The sequence below is a fragment of the Centruroides vittatus genome, unplaced genomic scaffold (genome assembly GCF_030686945.1).
Source record: "Centruroides vittatus isolate TY-2023 unplaced genomic scaffold, ASM3068694v2 contig_1110, whole genome shotgun sequence".
NCBI classification, from domain to species: Eukaryota; Metazoa; Arthropoda; class Arachnida; order Scorpiones; family Buthidae; genus Centruroides; species Centruroides vittatus.
Window position 1 is genome coordinate 336,804 of NW_027120712.1, and position 26,928 is coordinate 363,731.

Sequence of the window (26,928 nt, forward strand, 5' to 3'; positions counted from 1 at the left end):
TTAATTTTATAAAGAAAAGCTTTTATTTGCATTTTCTTAAAATTAAAAATAACCCAGTTAATTATGTTCCAATTTGACTGAACAAATACAGACAACGAAATTGCAATACATTAATATTAAGTTATAATTTTGTCTTGCTGTTGCTGTAAGGCTTCGGCAATAAATAATTTTCCGATATTTTGCGCGGCAAACTGCGACATCTGCTGACAGTACGTATTAATTTGACCGCACATCAAGAGAGCATCCAAGCGAGACGGAGGAGGTATGGGTTTAAATAACTTGTTAATATCTTCTTCTGGAAGAGGTGGTTCACCTTTCGCTGCTCTGGATGCATTTTCTTGTGCCTGTAAACAGAAATGTACTGTATTTCGGATATGATGTTCGACATATTATGCCAAAATTTTCCTTACGCATAAAATAATTGAAAATTTTTCTAAAAACAGATTCAAATATAATAATCAAATTTTACTCTGAACAATACAATTTTAAATTTCTCCATTTCGGTTATCTTAATTAAATATCTCTTGCACCAGTGTAATATTAAAATTAGCAAGAAAGCCTTAATCTCTCGGCTCTATTAACATAGGCTAGTGAGAATTAAAAAGCAAATTAGAAACAAAGTAACTTAATCATACTAAACTTAGAGCAAAGGTCATATCTTAATGTTAACAATAGATGACTCATTCCTAGATGCTTGCAACATACAACTTTTACTGAAGTTTATAATCTTTGTTTATGGTTAAAAAATATTTTTTAATATGACATAGTTGAAGTTAACTAAGGTTGACATCTCATATTTTTGGCCTGTTCCGTAATACTTTACTTCTTTATCTATTGTCCATTTTGCTAAAGATGTATCAGGCATAGGGATTGCAATCCAGCAGTGTTTTGAATCCAGCTGGATTTTTGCTGGATTGAAATCATTCCAGCTGGATCCAGCGCGGATGTATTTTTGGTGCAATAGTATTATCTGTCTATCTATCTATCCTTATGTTTTTTTAATGAAATAAAACATTTTTAAAAAATACTTAAGAAGCTTTTATTATCTAGACTGGTCACTATAAATCAGTAAAACTTCTTACACATTTGGGTAGTAAACTTAACTTTGGTTCGGTTTAACACTTGAGATAGAGATAATTAACTTTAAATGCTTAGTTAGATTATAATTATAATGTAATCTTTAAGTTAAATAATAGCAAAGGTAATTCTACTAATTAATTTATATTAATATGTTATAATATTGTAAAGACGGATAGGATAATCAGTGGCTAAGTTGCTATCAGTCTTACCAGTTTTCATATATAGGCTCTACATATTAGTCTGTAGTTTTATATACTTATAAATAACTACACCTTTATCAATCCAGCAAAATTTAATAAAATAATAACGTTTTAATCGTTTTTAACGATCTTCCTCGGTTACAAAAAAAATAGAACATTAAATATAGAACATAAAATGTGTTCGGAATAAATATAAAAATTAACAGAAAACGTCCAAACAGACAAAATATAGATAAATAAACAAAATAAATAGCGGAAAAAATATATACAGGGTGTTTTTTTTAAATTGACAGTTCTCAGAAACATCTGTAGAGCAATCTAACAGCCGGACTGTCGCCAAATTTGGGAGAGTGACTAAGGATGACATGGAAAAGAGATTCCGCGAAGAAAAAAAGTAGTACCTAAATTCGCCGGTAGAGGAGGATTTGGCACTGTTGTAGCGAAAAAGCTACCAGCACTTCACAGAAAAAAGGGTCATCAGTCGCTTTTTTCCACTTGCATGGCCACCTCGCTCCCCGGATCTAACCCCGTGTTACTTTTTCCTGTGGGGTTACTTAAAGTCCAAGGTCTATCTTGGTAGTGTCCCAAACTTGATGACTTTGAAGGACAACATTTCTCGAACTGTGATGAACATTCCTGCGGACGGCCATGTTACGTTCAGCCATAGAGAACACGGTGTTCAGTGATGCAATGAGTTGTCCAGCAGGACGGTGATCACATTGAAGAAGGGAGAAGGTTATTTGCTGATTAATTAAACTTTCGTTATTACACTGAAACCTCTGTCTGATTATTCATTCATGTGTTTGTTAATTGCAGCTGGATTTTATGCAGATTCTTAGCTGTTTCACTACAACAGTGCCAAATCCACCCTTACCGGCAAATTTGGGTACTACCTTTTTCTTCGCGGAATCTCTTTCCCATGTCGTCCTTAGTCACTCTCCCAAATTTGGCGACAGTCCAGCTGTTAGATTGCTCTACAGATGTCTCTGAGTACCGTCAGTTTAAAAAAAAAAAAAAAACACCCTGTACAGTAATACCTCGACTTACGCGAACCTGGAGTTACGCGATTTTCAAATCTCGACGATTCGTCTTTTGTTTGAGCGCCATGCAACCCTTGATTACTCACTCCCCCCAAACTATTGTTCAGCTTACAGGTTCGGATGTGTCGCGCGGAATCGACGCATAGCTACAATTTATTTTGTCTTATTTATTTCTGTGTTTGTTATATCTACGGAGACTTGAGACTCTACTGTGTCATCCAAATGAAGTAGAACTGATTCTTCTGCATCAAACAAGAAAAGAAAATCTCCATCTTTAATAATGTTAACTTTACATTCCAAAGACTTCGATACAAAAATGAAAATTTGTAAATTGGCAAAACTTGATCCTTGACCCAGTTCAATCAGATGATCGAATGACGGTTGGAAACTTGACAGAAGGCCTCAGTTTAATTAAAAAGAGGTTACAAATTTTAGAAAATATAGACTCCAACGAAGAGCGCATTTCTTCTACAAAACGAGAAATAAAAAAATTATTAGCATGCTACGAGGAAATTTTGCGGGAGAAAAAAATCTTTGAGCCGTCAGACGAATTTGTTAGATTTTAAGAAGTCTTCTATAACAAAATAACTTCGATTTACGATTTTAATAATATAATTTGTTATACATATGTATTATCTAAGATTTTATTAAACATTTTTTTCTAAATTGTTGTTTTCTTTAGTCTCCGGCCCCAATTAAAAATAATTTGTATGTATTTATATGCGAAGTAATACCCCAACTTACGCGGTTATCGCTCGGTCCCACCTATCGCGTAAGTTCGGGGTATTACTGTATATAAGATATAACAACGAAACCAGCATTGTCCGTTAATAACATTAATTAATGTAAAAAGATCTCCACATGGTAGGCAATGAGTCCGCATCTCTATGGTTTATACAACCAGTTGTCATGTGCGTTTTGCAGATTTCCAGTCTCTCAAGATTTTTGACCGTTTGCCTATTCTTTGTCGTTCTTATAATTGCCGTTTGATCCCATTGGACGTTAACATCCTTCTGTCTTGCGTATGATGTCAGCGCAGTGTTGTCAAGGTTCTAACTGATTGTATATTTGTGCTCTTGAGCCTTTGTTTTAAACTGCGCATCGTTGCACCCACATAAACAAGCTTGGAATTGAAACGTTGGTTGTGTAAAGGCACTGAGTATATACCCATTGTTGAATTCCAATCCTCTTTCTTTTTATCGTTTCTTAAAAGTTTGAAAACAGTGGGATTACGTCGGTATACAATACGAAAATTATCAGACCTGGCAGTACATCTATGTATCTTGTTTAAAAAAAAAATGGGATGTAATTAAGCACTATTCTTTTTATATTTATTCGAAACACATTTTATGTTCTATAGTTAATGTTGTATTTTTTTGTAACTGAGGAAGATCGTTAAAAGCGATTGAATACATTATTATTTTATTAAATTTTGCTAGATTGATTAAGGTATAGTTTATTTATAAGTAATTTAATTATTAGTGTTAAAGTAGTGAGTAAGTAATTAGTAGCAGTCTAGTAGTTAGCAAAGCGGCAACGCGACGACATAGACTTTTGCGCAATTATTTAGAAAGTTAATTGAGTATTTGCGGATCCAGCAGGCCGAAGAATGCGCTGGATCCAGCTGGATTGCTGGATGAGGTATCCAGCAATTGCAATCCCTAATCAGGCAATGATCGAATAGTAATGTTCCTTAACTATCTTTTCTAATGAACAGTAAGTAGAACGTACTGTACATAATAAAGGATGTCCTTATTGTTGTTTCTATTAAATAGTTTCAATATATATACCCCTGCTTTTTATAAATCTTTCAATCTATCTTTATCTGATCCGAGAATAGTCATGAATAAGGGAAATCTGTTATATAACTGTAATCTGTAGCAACCAATTTTCTTCTGTAACAGATACTAAGAAAGAAAAGAAAGTTGTAATCTTACAGACATTTGTGTGGTTTTGAACTATGTAAATTAAGGTATTGTGTTTTTGCTTTTTACCTTAATTTCATGGAACGTTTCTACTAACTTAAGCCTTAACATAAATCACACTAGTGAATATGAACACAATTTATTATACATATATTTAAGTTTACAACAATGATTAAAACTAATATGTACAGGTTGTCTCAAAAAAAGTACACACACTAACAGCTGATAGCTCAATTGATTTCTCTCCAGATTAAACCAATTAGAATTAATAATGGAAGTCAGACTAAGCTTTGAACAAAAGAAATTCATTCTAAAATGCTGCTGGAAGTGTGAAAATGCAGATAAAATGCAAAGACAGTTTCGGAGGCTACATTCAAATTAAATGGTACAATTAATTGCCATAATTGCACCTATTGGGAACCTGATAATCTGCATGTTATGGTGGATCATCATGTTAATTTACCAGGAGTTACAGTGTGGTACAGCTTATCATCAAGAGGATTAATTGGACCAATCTTTTTTTGATGTTACTGTCACTGGTCCTGTTTATTTGAACTTGCTGTGACAGTCTGTCATGCCAAGCATTAGAAAGGACTTTGAAGATAAGGCGTTTTATTTTCAGCAAGATGGGGCACACCCACACTACCATCACCATGTTAGATCCGACCTTGACGAGATCTTGCCAAACAGGTGGATTGGATGAAGCAGTTTTGTAGAAGCATTCACACCACTGGACTTTTTTTTTTACAGGGATACTTAAAAGACAAAGTCCATGCTATGAAACCTGAAACAGTTGCTGAATTGAGAGCAGCCATTGAATGAGAATGCACACAAATACCAAACGAAATGTTTCGTGATTTTTGCAATTCCATTGCTTTGCATTGTCAGCAGTGCTTGAACCAGAATGGACGTCAATTTGAAAACAGGCATTGACTAAACAATTAAATAATGTCTGTAGATTCCATTACATTTTGAAAATGAAATGTATTTTAATAAACACTGACTTTATACTTATTTAAAAAGTGTGTATACATTTTTTTGAGACACCCTGTATATAATACATCCAAAATGCATTTCGGACTTTAAAATAGGGTCTCATCAGTTGGTGTGTCAATTAAACTCTTCATTATTTCAGCCTTTTAATATAACTTTTATGTATTTTTCATCTTGAAAGTTTAATTGACATACCAACTGAAGAGGAACTATTTTAAAGTTCAAAATGTATTTTGAGTATATTATATACATAATAGTTTTAATTATGGTTGTAAAATGTCTGTTTTGTAAAATATATAATAAATTTTGTTTTCATATTCACTGGTGTGCCCTAATATAAGTAACTGGTTTAAGTTAGTAAAAATGTTCTATGTAAATTAAATCTATGTGTAGCTTAAAAACATAACTTTACACTAATGCTATAAAGAAAAATAAAAGTAATAATATGGACAGAAATAATCTTGTGAAAAACAAAAATCATTTCTTAGAGGTTTTAGATTTTTAAAAAAAAATCATATTTAGAAATTTATAATCATTCGTTCCCATAAGCCTCTACATCCATAAAAATTGCCCGACGATCAGTACTTTGTACCTGTTTTACAATTACTAACTTGTTTAACAGATCAGATATGCAGACTCATACATTTGTACAGCACATGTATCTTGTTTTATTTTCAAGTCTTTTATATGTATTTGTAATAAACTTATTTATTATTATTTTCTAACATCTGCACAGTTTACCTACCATACACTACACTAAAAAATGTAACTTATTAACTAATAAAAGCAATTGGTTTATGTAAAATTTTATTAATATAACTAAAGTGATAACGTTATCAGTTTTAGAAAGATAAAATATGCGAGTTTACTTCTTAGATATCATTAAATTTTATTTTTAAATACTTTATTATGAGAACGTAAAGGTGAAATTTAGACATTTTGATTTTTTTCTAGAAATTTTTCTGGAAAACTTATTCTAAAATGTTCAATTTGTGTATATAGGTAAATTAACCAGGAAACATTTCATCACAAAGTATTGAAAATTGATGCATCAGCAATGTCTGACAATACGAAACTTCCAAAACACATGCTATTGCTCTATCATTTCAAAAGTGACCACAATGCAACAAAGGCCCACAATCTTATCTGTGAGGCAAGTAGATCTGCTACAACTGGTTCACGAAATTCAAGGAAGATTCCTCACTTCAAGATGAAGCCCACCAAGGCAGCAATTCCACCATTGATGAGGATCAGATAAGTGTTCTCTTGTGAAAACAATGCACAGTACTTTCTTCAAAAAAAAAATCCCGTCATTTTATGCTCACGAGATTGAAAGTTTACAGCAAAGATGGCGAGATGTGGTTGATACTGATGGTGATTACCTATCAGGCTGAATTGTAATCATTATTGAGTTAATTGTCAATAAAGTTTTTTCAACATGTCTAAATTTCACCTTTACAACTGATGATAAGCCAACTGATGGAAAAAAACTTACTCGTTTTTGCAAATACTGATGCTTGCCTTGTTGCTGTTTCAAAACTTGTCGTTGATAATTTGTAAGTTTATTACTTTCTTGGCTAACAGTATCTACACACTCCATCAAAGCTTGAAGATTTTTTTCCAGAACAGAACTAAAATAAAAGTAATATATCTAAATTTAAATCACATAATAATTGTTCTAAAAACAACATTAAAAATAATCAACATTGAGAAATAAAGACATTACATAACATTGTCAAATAATAATAATATCATCATTTAATACTTATTTGTTTATCATAATCTAAACATAAATAAGTAATCAGAAACTCATTATTACTGGATACCTAAAATTTAAACTGAAAAATTAAGAAATTTCATTATTAAATTAATACAAAAGAACAATTTCTCAAACCTAACAATAGAATTATTATTCTTAATTATTCTATTAAAATAAAATTACGACAATTTCTAATCCTTTTTCTCTTCTTTTTGCATTTGAAAATCAGAATTTTTCCCTTTTAAATGATAATATTTGTTAAGCAAAATATTAAAATTAATTTTACATTAAATATTTTTGAAAGCAACTTTTTAAATAGATTTGGTCCAGATGGCTGATTCTAATGTAAGATCTCAAGTAGCAAAAATTGTTACTACATAAATGAATATCTAAATAATTTAGTAATTTATCCTCAATTGATGTATAAAACTAATGTATGGTTATAAATTCTTCTATTTAAATAATACTGTTAAAACGGTAACCATTATGTTGTTCTGATTAAACTTAAAGTTATTAATAAATTATAATTCAAATTTATTTTCGGAAAAATGTGGAATTAAATTTAATATCTAAAAATTCTTGCCGTGTTATCCAATTGAACTTTGTAATATAATTCAGTTTTATTACGGGGGGACACTACTGAAATTTCAAACTTTTTTACTACTTGATCTAAAGCAATGAAATAATCATATTTTGTTAAGCTTAATGCAGTTTAACAATTTTTATAATGAATTAAAGATTTAGGTAAATATAAAAAAAATTTTTTTTTTGTTTTGCTCCAAAGAAATCTACTTCTAAAAAATGATACCTGAATTTCTAATATTCTAGTTATTAAATTAATCTTTAATGTTACAGGAAAAGGGTAAAATAAGTGTTTTTGGTGTATGAGATAAATATATTTAATACTGCTTAAATTACTTTTAATACCAAATATTTCAGACTGTGTATACTTAAATCATTTTTTTTATATTAATAAATTTATAAGTATTACATAAAATAAAGCACATGGCTCATTTCTATACATATTAGTGCTGATTAGTGCCAAATTTCACAAATCTACATCCAGCAATTCTTAAATTATAGATTTCCCAAAACTGTAAAATCAACAAAAATCACAATTTGAGAAAAACAAGTTTAAAGTTTTGAAACAGAATTATGCATATAAAATTGTTGATTCTGCTTTAGAAAGCTCCTGCTTCATACACTATGTCCTCTGTAGCTTCGTTTTTATCACTTGTTTTCAATCTTTTCAATTTTTTAAAAATCTTTTTTGGCCTTCTCACTTGAGAATCTAGTAGCATTAGATAGTTTCCTTTTCAATGTATAAGTTGCTGCTTCCAGATGATGATTTCCAATAGGAATACTTAATTTAGTACAGCGATACCTTGGTTTTTGTAGATAATCCATCCGAAAACAATCGGCAAAATCCAAAACTGACAAAAACCAAGGCAATTATTTCCATATGAATCAATGTAAACTCAATTAATTCAATCTAGACACCAAAATACATACCAAAAACACATTTTATAGAGAATTAATATAGCATTAAATACTAAAAGCAATAAGAAATTAACATAAAAGACTAATTAGCGTAAAGATAAAAGCATTAAGATTAAAGATAAGATAATTAGCATTAAGATGAAAGCAATGGAATTGTTTGGCTAGACTCCTGGGGTAATGTGTCTTGTCTTGAAGAAGCTAGTTGGACATGAGCTTCCAGCCTATATCGCCCCCTGGTAAAGTGTAATGTAATTGTCATGTAATAGTAGTTGTATGTGTTTATGATGGTCGTATCGAGGGGAATAATGCCTTCCGGAAAATCTATTTAAAGGTAACTGGCCCCTATTCGGGCGTTACAGACGTGAAGAAAACCCGGAAAACTTCACCTGGCCACCCCACCCTGGCAAAGTGCAAATCCACGACTGAACTCCCAGTGTTCAGGGAACAGAACCGTTGGCCAATGGTGAGCAGTCGCGGGGTAATGTTCACACGAGAAATAACGCCACACTGTGCTGGAAAACAGGTGGGTTCTAGCAAAATTAGCGGCGAAGTCACTTGAGCATGCTGACAAAATCCAAGGCAATCAACAAAAACTGAGACAAATTTTTCGCTAATAAAATTCAATGAAAACCGAAACCGATGATAACCAAAGTCAATGAAAACCGAGGTATTACCGCATGTTTATAAATGCAGTAGGACCCCTATTGAACTGTATAACAGCCACGAAAGCTGTTGTAGAAATTGGTTAATGTCCTAAAATTTATAATTTTAGGACATTTTTGCCAAGTAAGTGAATGAAGACTTTCATTGTTGTTTTGGGTCTTATTTCCAGTACATCTTTTTACAAGTTCTTGATCAGTCAATCGTTTATATATAGACAAAAGAGCTTCACCAATTTCTTTTGGAAGTGTGGGTGTGTGTTTTCGTTTTTGAGATGGATCTTCGAGAGCTCATTTAAAATGACACCAAGACTGGGCACCAGTGAGACAAAATGTATGATATGGCTCTTCATCTGTTGAAATCATGTGAAAAAGGGATGCAAAAGCAGCATTTCTCATTTTTTCAATATCTGGTGCATTATTTTTTAATGCTTTACTGTAATAATTCTGTATTTTTTCCATTATTTCATTTGTGAGACAACCTTTACCTCCTAAATTTATTCCAGTCAACTTACTTGTTTCTTTCAATTTTCTGAGTGCTGAACCCATTCGTTTTGAAATGTGATTTATACATTCTTTTTTGCAAATAATATAATTGTCACCATAAATATTATTTTCCTGCAACTTACGATATGTTTTGGAGTCACCATCAGAAAGAACAGTCAGATATTGAAGTCCATATTTATCTATTGAGCATCCAAATAGTTGTAATGCTGCTTCCACTTCCATGGCACCTGATGATCCACTGTAATTTATCTGACAGTCATTATTTTCAAATTTTTTAGGATTTTGTTTTTTTAAGCAACAGCCACGACGATATTTGCTCATGACAGCAAAATCAAAAACAAGACCTGTCAAAGTATCAATAACAGCACCAATCCCAAATAATGATGAATGACCTCGCTTGTGCCATCATAACTAACAGCAATATTAATATCATCATCATTAGCTGCATCCAGTTTTTTATATTCAGTTTTTATAATCTCAGCAACTTCCTGAAAATGTTCTAAAACTTCAGATAATGCATTATCAACTGTCTTACAGATTTGATTGAAAGGTTTTCAGATGGAAAGGTCTTGGAATATTCACCCCAGAAAAAAAATTTTTAATCTAAGTATACCCAAAACCATTATTTTTCGCTGATATTACAGCCAAAATATTAATATTAGAAGTTTTATTTACTTTGTTAAAAATTGATGAATTTACTTTAGTAATTATTTCATTACAAATATGGCAAAAGACATCAAAAACTGTAACGATACCTTTACTTTTTTCTATTATCTTTAAATTCTGCTGATAACATTTTGGGCATGCAAGTGATTTCGTTAAATTTTCAATCGCTTCTAAACTAATAATTCTATTGGGTTGTTTGGAAAGTAATTTAGTTTTTTCCGTAGAAAAATAAACGCAATATTCTTATAATAAATAAATATTTTATTGAATTATATATTGACCATTTTGGTCAAATATTTGTTGTCATTGTTTCTGGTAGTAGCATGATTTCACATTCATAAAAGTTTCGATTGTTGTTTACAAAAAACTGATCCAAGTGATTTTTGACATTGTCATTTCAAGTAAATGTTTTACAGTTAAAAAGAAACTTTGTATAGACCGGAACAAGTAATAATCCGAGTGTGCCCGATCTGGCGAATATGATTGGTGTGATCCCATCTAAGCTATAACAGTCTCTGACGAGTAACCAAACTTGTGTGAAATTTGGCATTATCATGGTAAAACACTACACTTTGTTTGTTGATCAATTCTGGCCTTTTCTGTTTGATGATATTACTCAATTTGTTTACTCGATGGCAGTACACTTTCGAATCAATTGTTAAATTGTCTGGTGAAAGCTCAAAAAAAAATTTCTTTAAAATCCCACCATAGAGAGCATCTCCCTTTAATAACGTGTGGAACCCATATATCGAGCTTTGAAACGAAACCAATTCGTTTTAAGTAATAATAAACGGTTCAATTTAACAGATTTAATCTCTTAGTGATTTCACGTATTGTTATACGGCAGATTGCTTCGATCGGTACCTTTATTTTGTTTTCATTGGCTTCAAATGGCCATCCAGAATGTGGTGTATCTTCGATATTAAAATTGCCAGAATGCAATTTTGTAAACCAGTTTTGGCACTGTCTTTCTCTCAACACATCTTCTCCAAACATGTACCACAATTTTTTTCTTCTTTGAACAGCATTTTGATTTTTTAGTTATAAAAAAGCAAAATATGCCAAAAATGATGCTTTCGATTTTCCATATTTGATGGGTCACCGAAAAAAAAAAAACAATTGTACAGAATCAAACAAAATTTCTTACAAATAAGCCTTAAAATGTCAGCTGTCAAATTATATAATGAAAATGTGGTTTAAAATCAAATTGGCTGATAAAAATACATCTAATTCCTCTAGTAATAAAAAAACGAAATTACTTTCCAAACAACCCAATATATCCAGGGCATCGATTTTCCAAACACGTGGCTGTATTCTCAAAATATTGCTGTTTTTGATATGAAGTCGATCCTATATTTTCATCAAAATTATTTGGTGCTTTTAATTCTTCCAAAACTGTAAAATATTCTAAATTCTCTTGACTGTCATTTGCAATATTCATGTTATTCTCGAAGTCTATTTGTTTTGGCTGTTTTCCTCCAGTCAGAACTCGCAGTTTTCCTTTCCTTCTCAGTCCAAATGTTTGTTTTGTCAATCTTTTTGTACGTGGCATAATTATTTAAATAAAACACTTTTAAAAACTAAAAGACATCGATTTTATACAGGTCAGTAACTAATAAACATTCAAAAAATAACACAACAGTCTACTATTCAATAGCAACAAAACACACTCACTGCTCAAGCATATCGGTAATAACCAACAGGCAGTCATGAAAATATCCTCCGACCAATCACAGCAAGTATAAAGATTAAAAGTTTAGCCAATAAAAGAGCTTATAACTATGAACAGACCGCTCTTTTGTCTAAACAAAGTTGAGAGCGAGAAACACGAAGAGACAAGCTTTCGAATAATATACGATATGAGTCGCCATCTTGAAAGTATCGACTATGACTGCTGTTCAAAATTTGACTAAAATGGCAACTTTAGAAAAAATAGTAGACAACATATCATAGTAAATTATTTTATTTTTATTAATTTTGATTTTATTATTTCATATTTTTTTAAAATTTTAATAGATTTTTGTGCAGAAAACTATGCATAATCGGAAAATCGATATTTTGGTCGATTTTAGTGAAATTTCTGCTCGTGTCCCCCTTAAAAAGTATAGTACTATAATAGAATTTGAATTTAAATATCAAAGAAGAAAATTTTGGCAATATACTAACAAATTACAATTATTTTTCATTTTTTTTAAAACTTTATAAATGTACATAATACTTATAAGTTTTTAAATAATACATACGCTGTTCCCATATCTAAAAACTGTTTTCCTTCATCATCTGGTACATATTCTGATAACTCACACAACATAGCATTGATTAAGTGGGAATTTTTCACTACTACTGGTATTTCTGTGAATATTTTCTGATAAGACATATGGCAATTTTTCAACCTGAAAATAAATCAAACATTAATAATCATTCATTAATTTATAATTTTATTAATCTAAGAAATACACTTTCAACAAAAATGAAAATATTTTAAAAATTAATTCCTATAAGTCACTAGTTATATTTCAATGACAGCCACATGGCTGAATGGTTAACGTGGTAGCCTATCGCTCTGAGGGACCTGGGATCAAATCTGGACAGGTTGAAAAATCCCCAGAAATTTTTCGGGGGTGGTCCGACCGGATATGTTGGCCCCCCGTCCCTCACCAACCGGCTGCCCCATTGTGGGCCTGGCCAAACCCATAACGGGCTTGCTAAAAGGCCCTCTTAGTGCCCACAGAGCAGGGTTAAAAAAAAAAAAAGTAATAGTGGATTCCGCTTAATTGGGACACCAGTTAATCGGGACAGCTGCTTTATTGGGCCAATTCTCAAAGAACGGAAAGCAAAGTAATAAATCGATACATAATTTAATCGCTTAATTGGGACAGTAGCAGAAAAGGAATTTATCAATTTTTGATATATTTTAGTAATCTTCTGAAAATGTGTAAGCATACACTATGTACACTAATGTCATGTAGGCCTAACGGGTGGCAGAGACAAAGCGATTTTGTCTTGCTCGGGCAGTTTGGTTTTTCCGGAAGGGGTCAGCATAGTGGAATGTATCACACGGGAATTTCATCTGGAGACAGCTCTGAATGCAAGTTACTGACCCTGCTCTGGATTGGACCAGACAATCCCCTTAAAAGTGAAGGGACAAAGACTGCCAGACAATTTTTCAAGGTCTCTCAACTGAGTTGGAAGACAGCTAGAATAAGCAATACCTTCCAAGCTTCCCTTGGAAGGTATTGCATGCATAATTACTTCCAGATTCAGACAGTAGCTATCCGATTGTTGAGACCAGGAACGAGCTGGCGGATTCTACAGACACTCCTGCCGAAGTGGCCCATCTCCAAGTAAAGGAAACTGTACTCAAAGGAAAACCATAAAATGACTTTTGATCAAACAATTTTTTCTTTCTATCTTTTTAGTTAGAACATGTTCTAAGTAAAAAGAAAGAAAGGAAAACTTGTTTGATCAAGAATGGATCAAACGGTCAATTCCATTACTAATATTTGGCAACATTAGCATTATGCAAATCAGTTATCTATCAATGCGAGTCTGGCAAATTTATAGTACAAATATTTTCTGTATTTTGATTTAATAAAGCATTAAAATAGGTACCTTATTATTATTTTTTACCTACATATTACATATTTTATTATTAGTTCGTTTAATTGGGGCAGCCACTTAATTGGGCCAAAATGGATTAGTCCCAATGTGTCCCAATTAAGTGGAATCCACTATATTTCAATTGTACAAACAATATAAACAAGACACGCTCATTTCTATTTTCAGTCTCAAGAATTTCAAAATATTTTTTTTTCAACTTTTTCTTGTAAGGCAGAAAATTACTTTAATAAAATTAAAAATAATGCCATAAATAAAAAAAATAAGTTCTAAAAATTTTTATATGACTTCAATGATGTATATTTTTTTAATTTCCTTAAATGATACAATTTGTCTATTTTTTAAAAATTTAATATAAATTACTGTTATTTTAATTAATGTATTTATAAATTGTTTATATTCTGACAAAATTTAAACTAACAATCATATATAATTTGTAACTTATGTATCATCATATCCATAAAAATCAGTTTTTAAGAATTAAAACTAAAATTTTCACATTGTATATTTAATTTATAGAAACTAATTTCATTCTTATATTTAACTATTTTTAGAGATTACTTATCCATCTTAAAGTAGCAATAATGTAATAATCTACTGAACATAGGGTATATAAAATATTCAGTGGCAAAGCTATGGAAATCTACTGACAAAGAAATAATCTCAGATGTTTTAAGTTTACGAAACAAATTACAGCAAGGGGCTATACATTAACCTGCAATCACAGTTTATTTCTTCTTTTTTTTTTTTACAGGACTGAATGCAAAATGCAGAATTTTTCAATTGATTTCCACATGCAATTATGCTGCATATAATTGCCATTCCTCAAAATGTAATATCTTCTTTGTACATGGCAAATTTCAACATCATATATTGTTTAGTTTACACAATTTCTTTTACCGGGCTCCCATAGAGAGTCCTTCAAATTCTACAACAGTTTGGCTAAGGTGGAATGAGTTCAGTTGGAAATAAATGAATGGGAGAGATAAAGTGTTTCTCATAAGGACTAAAAAATGATTTTTGTATTTTTTGAAAACAAAATAAACCTGCAAAAACATTTAAATTGTTGGTCATATTGCCCCAGGTTATCTTATGGAAATAAGCTTTCAAGATTCAAGCAAATTGGAGACTGCAGGTCATACGTCATGCATAGCTGACAAACATTCATATCATTTTTGATAGAATTCAACAATGGTTGGTGTCTGAGACTGCATATTACTCAATACACAAAATCATTACTCTAACACCTTGTAAATGTGCAGCCAAATTTATTAACTTCTAACATTTTTGACATTCATTAGAAGTTAATAAATTTGCACGTTTACAAGGTGTTAGAGTAAGTGATTTTGTGTGTTGGTGTCTATTGGGCTAGATATGACTATATTACTAAATAAATTATGCAACCAATGTGGTATTAGAGAGGGGCATTAGATGCCATCTCTTAATAACTTTAATAATTACAATTATTAGAGCCTCTAGTGCCAAATTGGTTGCATAATTTATTTAGTAATATAGCCGTATCTAACCAAATAGAATTTGGCATTGGTTAGTGTCTAGCTTTGTAGTATATATCAGGTCTAGCAATGTTATTTGTTTATCATTTTTGATGATATCAGGTCACCAAATATAATGACAAGAGTGGAAAATTGCTGCTTTTTGCATGCAAACACGTGAATAAAGAAAAACTGTATGTGACTGCATGCATAAGGTGGTGATTTTCCAACTGTGATGTTTTGGGAGCTTGTGATAAGCAGAAATATTTTGGCCAAAATTGTTAAACAGTTAGTATTAGCATTTAGCATGAGTATATCATTGAAGCACAGCTAAGTAACTCAATTCAGTGAAACACAATCTCTGCCTCATTGGATCAAAGGCTAATTATGCATAATGTTTTTGAGCCACTTTTGACTCCCTCTTTTGCTACTGTGTACAATGATCTACTTTTGACATAACTTTCCCTTTAATTATATGTACAATAGTTGATTGATCTCTTGATATTACAAAAATGACTAAGCCCTCAACCCCCTCTCACTGTACATATTAATGCACTTTTTGCAATATATATATATTGCAAATATGTGTGCATATATGTAAATTTTATATATACGCGCACACATTTATTTATTTATTTTTAAATTCTGATATTTACGATTCCAATTATTAAATTCCAATATCTATGTAATTCGTGTTTATATATTTACATTTCTGGACTAAATTCCGCTTCTTTATATAATTTCATTGCTGCCTTAGTTAAGCGATAGGCTTTCAGTGATAGAAATCCTCTTGTTGTTTTCACTGGATCTATTTTTTAAAAAAGTTCAAATTAAATTATTTTCAAAACAAAATTTAAAATCATAGAATTTCTATAAATAACTTACCATAAATCAAAACTACAGATTCTTCAATAGAATTTTGATAATTAAACTGAGATTCCAAAAATGGCTTATTAAAAAAATTTCCATAATGAGTGCTTTGATACCATCCAACGTGTAGATGATCAGCATTTACTTGTCTTAGATGACGCATTATTTCCATTTGAAATTCAACTATTAAAATTATTTTATATTATTAAAATTTTAATGACAGCTATTGAATGGGATCAAAAGTATTCAGAGTTAAAAAGCAATTAATCTTGAATCTTCAAAGTCAAATCTACAACATGCTTTTTCATAATTATTCTTTCTGGTTTTATTATTCTAGTTATTTAACTTACAAAGGACATACATATTGATTTACACTTTTAAATTTCCCACAACTCACAGTCTGTCATTTGGCTTGTTACGACAGTTACCATTGGCTAGAACATTGGTGTAGTACAAGGTGACAGCACTGGACAGAGGAGTGAAATCTGTAAACACCACAGCACATTTATTCAGCTGTCATCTGTGCATGAGCCAACATCATAAAGAACAATCATTAAGGGCAATGGTAAATAACTTAATTTCTCTGGAAAGAGGTTGTGAGCACTGCAGAGATTCACAAGTGGCAGTGGTGGAGAACATGCACCTCCATGGAAAACCATGTATAACTGGATAGAAAGCTGGAATCAGAAGGTGGACTTACCAAGTTATAAGTGATTTGTTTGTGTTGAAAAAAAAAAGTATAAATCAATATTGTACATCCCTCATATTTAAATTTTAAAATATTACAAACTTTCTTTTCATAAACACAGAAATAAATATAATATATTTTAAACATACGTTCATCAAAATCCTCTTCATCTGTGTGTCTTGGAAAAGGAAAACTGTTAGTTATTTCTAACCGATTATCGACTCCAAGACCCAACAAAACTCCTTGAGCAATGTCAATAACTCCAGCTCCTTCTTCTTGACAATGTTTTATTATTTTCAAAACCACCTGTAATTTAAAATAATCATACATTATTATAATTGAAAACTTTCCCATCAGGCATGATAAACAGACTAGTTTCTCACAGAAAAAATTGAGAAGCATATATATTTCAGGTAGTTAATATTCAAATTGAATAGCCTATACTGTTCATCAGAATGCAACTGATGCATGATAATACATTTTAAACTATTTCTGTCCATTCCATATTCATTAGATTGTTATTTCTGATTGGATAACAGAATGTCACATGGTCACCAGTGAACTTTTTAAAAAAATTATTGTAAAAGTAACACAATGTGGCTATTTTTTAAAACTTAACGTTTAAATTTACGCCATTTGCCAAAATATTTAAAAATGCAACATAAGGTAAATGATGTCACTGCTATGTATGCGATATCACGGAGCTGAAATTGATAAAATCTTTTTTTAAATAGCTAATAGCCAGTATTTCTGACAATCATGTAGCCTAATTCAGGCTACATAATTGGAACACGAAAAGAATATAACCAACATTTCATCTGGATGGACAAAAATAGAAGGAGTAACAAGGATTCAATATCAACATCAATATATTACACTTCTAAATAAAAACTTATCATCATCAATATAGTAAAAAAATTAAATAATACAATGTGTTATGAAGTGGCACCATCTGTGGAGAAGAAAGACAACAAATAAAGCCACAAACAGACCTTGGTTATCATAATAATAATAATAATAATAACAACTCTCCCATGGTCACCACCTGGTCGTAATGGGAGAGCCCAGTAATTTTACTGATCCATAGGGCAATGCAGGCTGGAGCACAAGCTCCTGGTAGGGACACCCATGCCAGTAAGGTCTATGGGGAGAAATGAAGCTAAGAGTGACCACACCCACATTCTGTAGAGATATTTATTATGGTGATAACTAGATCAAAGTGTGATACCGGCTCGGACGTCGCCCGGGTTAACAAGGTCCGCGTTCGTGGGTTAGGCAGAGGCTCACGTTCGAAAAATAGGCCACAGTCTCCCCTGGTTACCGGTGGCAAAAGCAGCACCGGCCCAAGCATGGCTACTGCAATGCCCTCAACAGATGTGAGGAACCAACCCAGCCTTGGTGTTTCTGTGGCAATGCATCCACAGACCACAAAGGCTGGAAAACCACGCCAACGGATGAAATGGACAGTAGAAATGAACGAGTTTATCATCCGTACTTATTACACGATCACAAAACTTGAAACAAACATGACAGCATACAGACAACAACTATACCATACATTCACACAACAATATCCTCATTTCACTGTCACCGAACAAAGGGTTGTTGATCAAAAAAGAACAATTATACACAACCACCTTATTCCACAAACAACACTTGAACTTATCAAACAACAGGTTGCTGATCAAATACATCAACAGACAGAAACATCTAACATTAATGAAGATCATGTAACCTGTCAGGATAATCCAGCAACAAGCATTGATAATAACACACATACAACAATTACCACTAATGATACTACAGACACTTCCTCCTCCATCACTGATAACATAGACTTGGATTTAGTTAATATGCTCTCACTTATATTTCAGGAAACACTCACTAAATATACAGGTACAGATCCCACACAACGACCACGAATACCAAAATTAAACACGTCAAAAAAAGTAGGAAAAACACTAAATTATGTAAACACTCACTTACTACCACACTACATTCATTCAATTTCTACACTCGCAGACATTCATACATTAGTTTATGCTGAGGCAGTCACAGTAGTGACACACCATGGACTGAAAGTACAATCACAGACAAATACACAGAAAACACAATTCTACATCAAGCCTGCCTGGCAGAGAAGAATAGAAACACAAATAAATGACATTAGACAGCAATTAGGCAGGCTGACACAATACACTAAAAACAACATAACACCCAAATTAAGGAAACAGCTCAAAAACATTTTCAAGAAAATAAAAACACACACAAAACACGAACATCACAACACACGCATTACAGAATACATTGATACACTAAAACAGAAACTTGCTGCGAAAGCACGTAGACTCAAACGATACAAAACATGTACACTACGAAAACAACAAAATAAATTATTTACAAACAATGAAAAACTCTTTTACAGACAAATTAATAACAAAGCAAACACTGATACACAGCACAGTGGCACACCAACAGAAGAAGAACTCACAACATATTGGTCTTCTCTTTGGTCCAGTGCTGTCACGCACAATGCTGATGCAGGCTGGATCGAGGAGGAGAACAGAAACTTGCACAACATACCAACTATGCCCTGTGTTGAAATAAACATACATGATTTCCAATACACTGTTAACAGAACACACAACTGGAAGACACCTGGTGTAGACAACATTCACAATTTCTGGTACAAAAAGTTTACATCACTGCACCAGGAACTAGCTAAACATCTAACACACATCATCATCAATCCACAAGACATGCCAATTTTTCTTACTCAGGGCATCACCTACATGAAACCTAAAAACAACAATACCACAGACCCCACACAATACAGACCAATTACATGTCTTCCAACACTCTACAAATTATTGACATCCTGTATTGCAAACAAAATATACAAACACGTTGAAGAACACGACATTCTAACAGAACAGCAAAAAGGTTGCCGTAGAAATCACAAGGGATGCAAAGAACAGTTACTCATAGATTCAGTCATTCTACGGCAAGCACACAAACAACACAGAAACATACACATGGCATATATAGACTACAGAAAAGCATTCGACAGTGTTCCACACAGTTGGCTGCTACATATTCTACACATGTACAAAATACATCCATCACTCATTGCATTCTTTCAAAACACTATGCAGCACTGGAGAACAACACTACATCTGAGGGTTAGTAACACTTCCATACAAACAAACCAAATTTTTATTAGGCGAGGAATTTTTCAAGGAGATTCCTTGAGTCCTCTCTGGTTCTGCCTAGCCTTGAATCCATTATCCAACATGTTAAACAACACGCAATATGGTTACAATATCAGGCATGAAAAAACAACACAGTATACACTGTCACATCTCATGTACACTGGATGACATAAAACTTTATGCATCCACACAAAAACAACTTCATCAACTCCTACAAATCACACATTCATACACCAACGACATACAAATGGAATTTGGCCTAGATAAATGCAAAACACTTCACATAGAAAAAGGAATCCTGAAGAAAGAAGATTTTGCACTTGGAAATGGAGACGTTATTGAATCCATGGAAGAGGGCGAGTTCTACAAGTATTTAGGATTCCAACAGGCCAAACTAACAGAACATGCACAAATAAAGCAAAGATTAATTAAAGAATACCAAAGTAGGTTAAATGCTATTCTCAGAACACAATTAAATGCAAAACACACAGTTAAAGCAATAAACACATATGTCATCCCAGTACTCACATATTCTTTTGGAGTTATACATTGGACTCACACAGATCTTGAGCAACTCCAAAGGAAAACAAGATCTACACTTACTAAGCATAAACAACATCATCCTAAATCCGCCACAGAAAGATTAATCCTTCCACGTAAAGATGGTGGACGTGGCCTGATTGACATAGTTAACCTTCACTACAAACAAATACAGTCACTGCGAGAGTTTTTTTATGAAAAACAAGAAATATCACAATTACATAAAGCAGTAACTCTAGCAGACTCGAACAACACACCATTAAACTTACACTCACATAATATGGACACAACACAACATATAAAAAGCATAGACACCATTAAGCAATCGTGGGCTCGAAAGGCACTCCATGGCAGGCATCCTTATGATCTGGCCCATGATTTTGTTGACAAAACTGCGTCAAACAGCTGGTTAGCTCGGGGATGCCTCTTTGGGGAGACGGAAGGATTCATGATTGCCATACAGGATCAGGTCATAAATACTAAAAACTACAGAAAACACATACTCAAAGATGCAACACTCACAAATGACACGTGCAGAAAATGTCACGTCATGCCAGAAACTATACAACACATCACCTCTGGTTGCAAGCTCTTGGCACAGACAGATTATTTACACAGACATAATCAAGTAGCAAATATAATACACCAAGAGCTTGCAAAGAAACACAAATTAGTAGACATCCACAAACCATACTACAAATACATTCCACAGACAGTATTGGAAAACAACACGCACAAAATGTACTACGACAGAGCCATAATCACAGATAAAACAATTTACCACAACAGACCAGACATCACACTCATTGAGAAACACAATAAAATCACATACATTATAGACATATCCATTCCAAACACTCACAATATACAAAACGCATGCACTGAAAAAATTAGCAAGTACACAGAACTCGCCCAGGAAATAAGGCATCTGTGGAGGATGGATAGGGTGCTTATTGTACCTGTTGTTCTCTCCTCTACAGGTGTCATACCACACACACTACACAAAAGCCTGGGCACATTACAATTGAATAGAAATACATACATCACACTACAGAAGGCCACTATATTGAATACATGTCATATTGTGAGAAAATTCCTGAATACAGACACACACACTGATAAACTTCTTTAATTTCTGTTTTGGTTACTATGCCTTGACTTTGGTCCGGCATAGTACACAGCCACCGGTGTTAACCGAGTATCTCTCACTTAACCCAACATAATAATTAAATTTACTAATGTATTTATGACAACAGTAATATTAAGTTAAAATTAAAGTTGTTGATGTTCAAGTGGCACCTGTATCTATGAATGTATGTCTAACTTTTATTTTCTCACACAGTGTGTGTGGAAATAACAATTACAAAAGTCCCGAGAAAACCAATACATATGCACACATTAATGTATTGAAACAAACACACCTTTTGATTTCCAGCAACAGTTTAATATCACAGAAACATTTCTGACCTATTCTACCTGGTCTTTCTCAGTTAAGAATGATAAGTCAAATATATAAATATCATTTTGAGATTAACATCAAACAAAATACAACTTTGAAACCTCTAAACTTAAACAAATATAATATAAAATTTAAATAAAGATAATAAAACTCAATAATTGAAATTTAGATTTTAAAATAAACAAAACAAATAATAAAAATAACTAATGTAAGTATCAAAGCTGATGGTTCAAAAATACATATCCACACCGTAGAAAAATGGTCCACATCTCTGAAATTAACACATTTGTTTTTGTGAGATTTAAATATTTTCAACAATCTCAGACCTCAGATACTTGGAAATGATAAGATTTCTATTGGGTCAGATTATCTGCATCTTCCCATGCAACTCTTGTCTTGCTCCCTGGCATAGTTGGCAAAGACTATACTGTTTATATTCCTTGGGTCTTGCTTTCAAGCTCCTTGCCACTGTAGCTCCCACATATGTAAGTTTATGTTGAAATCATTTATCTTCTGGAGGGATGGCGTGTACTCTTGGTGTGGTGGAATGGTTTTCTTTCAGTTTATCATCAAACTGCAGGATTGTATTTATATGCAACTCTTTATGTTGATTTTCCTTGTGATCTCATTGTGGATTTTTTTAAATGTGGAAAAGTAATTTACCATGCACTTCCTTAAAGTATTCTGTTGCAAGGATTTGCTTTTGTCTCATTATATGCTGAAATTAGACTGTGTATTGTTGTTGATGGATAGCCATACTGTATGGCAAGTTTAACAATATATATCAATATCTCAAGAACCCGACGTATTAATAATCAACCAAATAATCATAAAATAAACTTCATGCCAATGTTCAAATAAATTAAAATAATTAACACTTCAATGTTGCAGCATTACAAATTGCAACTTTTTAGATTTTAGACTTACTCACTAGCACTTTCAATAGCTTATAGCTATCATCATCGGGTGGAAAATCAAATACAATTATTTTTGAATTTTGAGCGTTTTAACATTTGAAAATAATAGCCAAATTAATATTGTCCAATTAATTTGGCTGTTATTTGATTAAGTTTAACAATGTAATCTAATTCATTTATCACATCCATAACACTTGTATAGTGTGTATATGCTCTTTTAATTAGAAATCTGAATGCTAAGAGTTTAATGTAGAAAGGGTGGATGAGTTGTAAGGAATAGATTGGCTGGTATGTAAGTTTCCAATATATGTTGGTGTGTATACTAGTGCCTTAAAACTGATGGAGATGTCCAAAAAATGGATGCAAGTAGTGCTTTTTTGTTCACGTTTCAGGTTTAGCCAATAAGGGTTAACCCAGTGCAACTCATGGTCAGATTTGTAACATTGTTACTCGAGGATGTGTGCTGTGCTTATCTTACATGTTTACATATTCTTAATGATTTGTCTTGAGAAATTTTACTTGGAAGAGGAAGTTTTGATATGAATAATACACATTTTAATGCTTACCTTACTTTATTTTAGTTAGAATACATTAAAAGTAATTTTGTTAGATAAACAGAAAATTTGTCTGATCAGTTCAACTCAGATCAATAAAAACAGAAATACGATATCTGAAATTATTGTTAAACTTGATTATAATTTCTATTCAAGTTCTGAATCTGTTTAGTCTGAATTTTAAAATGGCATTGTTTGCAGATTGTTACTATGTGGTATCTGCAGATAGGTACAGTAGGCTACCTGTTACACTATTAGATGCTGTTTTCCTATTCCTTCTTTTTTGGGCAATATGCACACTTGATACTGATGTTGCCTGTGGAGGATCTGGTTTCTTTTGCAACACTTCCAGCATTTTCATACAGAGATCCTCACTCTCATTGCCTGCAAGGAAGGAGCCTACATTTTCTTTCTCAGACTCCTCATCAAGCCATTTCAGAAATATCTCATCATATTTTATGATAGAACGTATATACAATATCACTTTAAAATTAGAATTGTACCACTTTAAATACATGAAAAACAAAGGCAGCACTGAAAACACTAAATTAGCAATGACTATTATTTCTGATTCCAGTATCTTGTAAAATCTTTATTAACCTACTGTAGAAAAGCATCTGCTTAGTTCTTTATTAACCTGTTATTACTTGAGGGTGAGCCAGTACTCACCCTCAAGTAATAACAGGTTAATAAAAAACTAAGCAGATGCTTTTCTAAAAATAAGAAATTTGTTATTCCACTTTCCTGGTCATCTCTTGTATTGAAACCCTTCTCTTGTTGACTTCCAATCAGTAAATTGTAGAAGGCAGAGCAAAGCAAGATAAGGCTATTAAGAGGTGTAGGTTGTATGCTTTGGTGCTCACTATAGCTCACATTAAAGCATAAAATTACATATAAAGTAGGGTTATCCAACCCATAGCCCACACACGGCCCAGCCACTGTAATAAATGCAGCCCAACATAAAATCGTAAACCTCCTCAAAACATTGAGATCTTTATGTTGACAGGAATGTGCTCAGCAAATAATTAGACAATTATAACATACCTTTTTCGTTGCCGAGATAGTTTAATTGAGAATACAAACATTTTCGACCTATTCTATAGGTCATCTTCAAGTTGAAATTTCAACCTGAAGATCACAAGATGTCATTAATATACACTTATAATTTTTAGAAATATACATTTGATGCATTTCCTAGTAAAGCCACTTAAAGCTGCTTTGATAAAAAGACAATTGAGCTATTTCCGTTTTAGGTTGGCCACTGTAGTGCTAGTGAAGCAAGGTTCACAAGTGCTGAAGACAGAAATTAAGATGGCTGCCACCATAATTTATATGCATATTAAATACTTTTTCACAAATGAAAGAATTTGGATACTTTGAGCCAAAATAGGCTATCCTTTTTTAGTTAGGCCCATGAGAAGTCATTTAGGCTACAACAATTTGACTTGGCTATATAAATTATTTCATCATTTGTTGGCAACCTTCTCTTCCAAGACTACAGCAAAGGATTGCCAACCATAAAAGATAAAATGGTACATTTCGGTTAACAGGCAACCAGAAGACTAAATAAACAACTTGACACCTAAATGCAAATTCCATCATATGATGAACAAATAAACTTTAATGTTCTGAAGTCCAGAGATTCCATTCCCAGATATTAGAACTTATAACTCGTCGTAGACTGCATATTGTATTAAAACACTACACATATGCCACCTTATAAAATGCAGCCGTGTTTATTCGGTACGAACGTTTTCGGTCGTGTTAAACGACCTTCTTCAGGAAAATATCCAAAAAAGAAAAAATCGAACACATCGCAATTAGAACTTATGCATCTAATATGCTATTCTTCCTTTTAAATACTTTGATGGTCAAACTTGCATCCAAAAAAAGGGGAGTACCAATGATGGGTAGCCCTATCTCGGGAGATCTGTGCGAACTTGTCTTACGAAAATTGGAAGAAAGTGTCTTAGTAAACTTACAGTCCAATATCCTTAGTTATACACAGTATGTGGATGATATTTTGATTATATGAAAAACCAAACCTGATATAGGAGAAGTGTTACAAGTTTTTAACAACAGCTATGGACTAACACTAGAGTTAAATCAGGAAAGTCACACAGAAGTTAATTACTTGGATGTCAAGATTTGTATGGCAAATAACAGCACTGAGGTGCTCGCTATCACTTGCACCAAAGGGCATGTCTACATGCTAAGCATAGATAGTAGACTGATACATGTTAAAAACGGACCTTCAGAGGTAAATATCATGTAAAGGGTCAACAATTCTGCAGTGGTGTGAAACTCCTCATTCAGAGCTTGAAACTTACCTATTGTTGTACATATCAGCTGGAATACCGTAAATCGAAAAGTACCAAAAATTAACAAGCGACCTAGAACAGAAAAATCTACTCATCACCTTTACATATAGCTATATAGTTTCTGTGCAGCCCGAGACAATTTTTGTCTTTAAATGTGGCCCAAAGAAGCCAAAAAGGTTGAATACACCTGATGTAAAGCATTGAGAATAGGCAGTAGTAGTGGTTCAAGGTAAAAACTCTTTTCAGTCAATAGAAGTTCATGCATTTATTATTTATGTTAAAAAACACTAGTCATCACACCTAAAGTAAATAACATCAAGTAATCCACGAATGTTCAAGGGGGCTACCAAAAGCTGGTGTAGTCATCAGGACCGAATAGTTAAACACAATAGTCTTACTGTTAGTGAAGTGTGCAAAGTGACTCTCAATTATACCCAGAAAGTTAATTTCAGGAGGCTCGCAAAAGGTTACATATAGTGGTAAGGTTCCTTTGACTTTTTTGCTCCAATGGGCACACTCTACAGCTCTGTTAAGTTCCCAAGTGTCTTACACATCTGCAATTGTGCCAAAATATGGCTGCTTATGAAGGAAAATGGAAGATATACACTTGCAAAGTGATCATCATTAAAATTATATGGTAATTATAATAATAATCGAGACAATATGTTTGAATTCAATAAGCTTGTCTGTAATAGATACACGTGGTTGAAAAATATTAAACTGTAAATAACTACAATCTATTTATAAGAAAATATGGTTATTACATATTTATTTAACATTTTAAGAAAAACTTACCAATCCGTCTATTTGAATATAATTGATAGGACTGTCGGTGTCTCCGAAACGACGAGTACGTCTACTGGACGCCATTTTAACCTTCTCTTCCAAGACTACAGAGAAGTGTTGCCAACCGAATGGGAGAAAATT

The 26,928-nt window shown here is 32.7% G+C and overlaps 1 protein-coding gene across 1 annotated transcript; it reads right to left on the reverse strand.

The window, feature by feature from the left end:
* Positions 1-26,928, reverse strand: eIF3h (eukaryotic translation initiation factor 3 subunit h). The gene is made up of 7 exons (XM_067271575.1): positions 26,797-26,928; positions 17,148-17,304; positions 16,326-16,493; positions 16,149-16,248; positions 12,573-12,722; positions 6,734-6,869; positions 1-344 (listed from the first exon to the last, which is right to left on the reverse strand). The coding sequence occupies exons 1-7, from the start codon at positions 26,869-26,871 to the stop codon at positions 117-119; spliced, it is 1,014 nt and encodes a 337-aa protein (XP_067127676.1). The 5' UTR covers positions 26,872-26,928; the 3' UTR covers positions 1-116.

What these genes read in the sequence shown, in the direction of transcription:
- eIF3h (XM_067271575.1), bottom strand. Translation starts at nt 26,871, where the DNA reads ATGGCGTCCAGTAGACGTACTCGTCGTTTCGGAGACACCGACAGTCCT. An exon ending in ATCTGTAGTTTTGATTTATG is followed by an intron (nt 16,249 to 16,325) that starts GTAAGTTATTTA and finishes TTTAAAAAATAG; the next exon opens with ATCCAGTGAAAACAACAAGA. An exon ending in TTTTTAGATATGGGAACAGC is followed by an intron (nt 6,870 to 12,572) that starts GTATGTATTATT and finishes CTTTTATTTTAG; the next exon opens with TTCTGTTCTGGAAAAAAATC.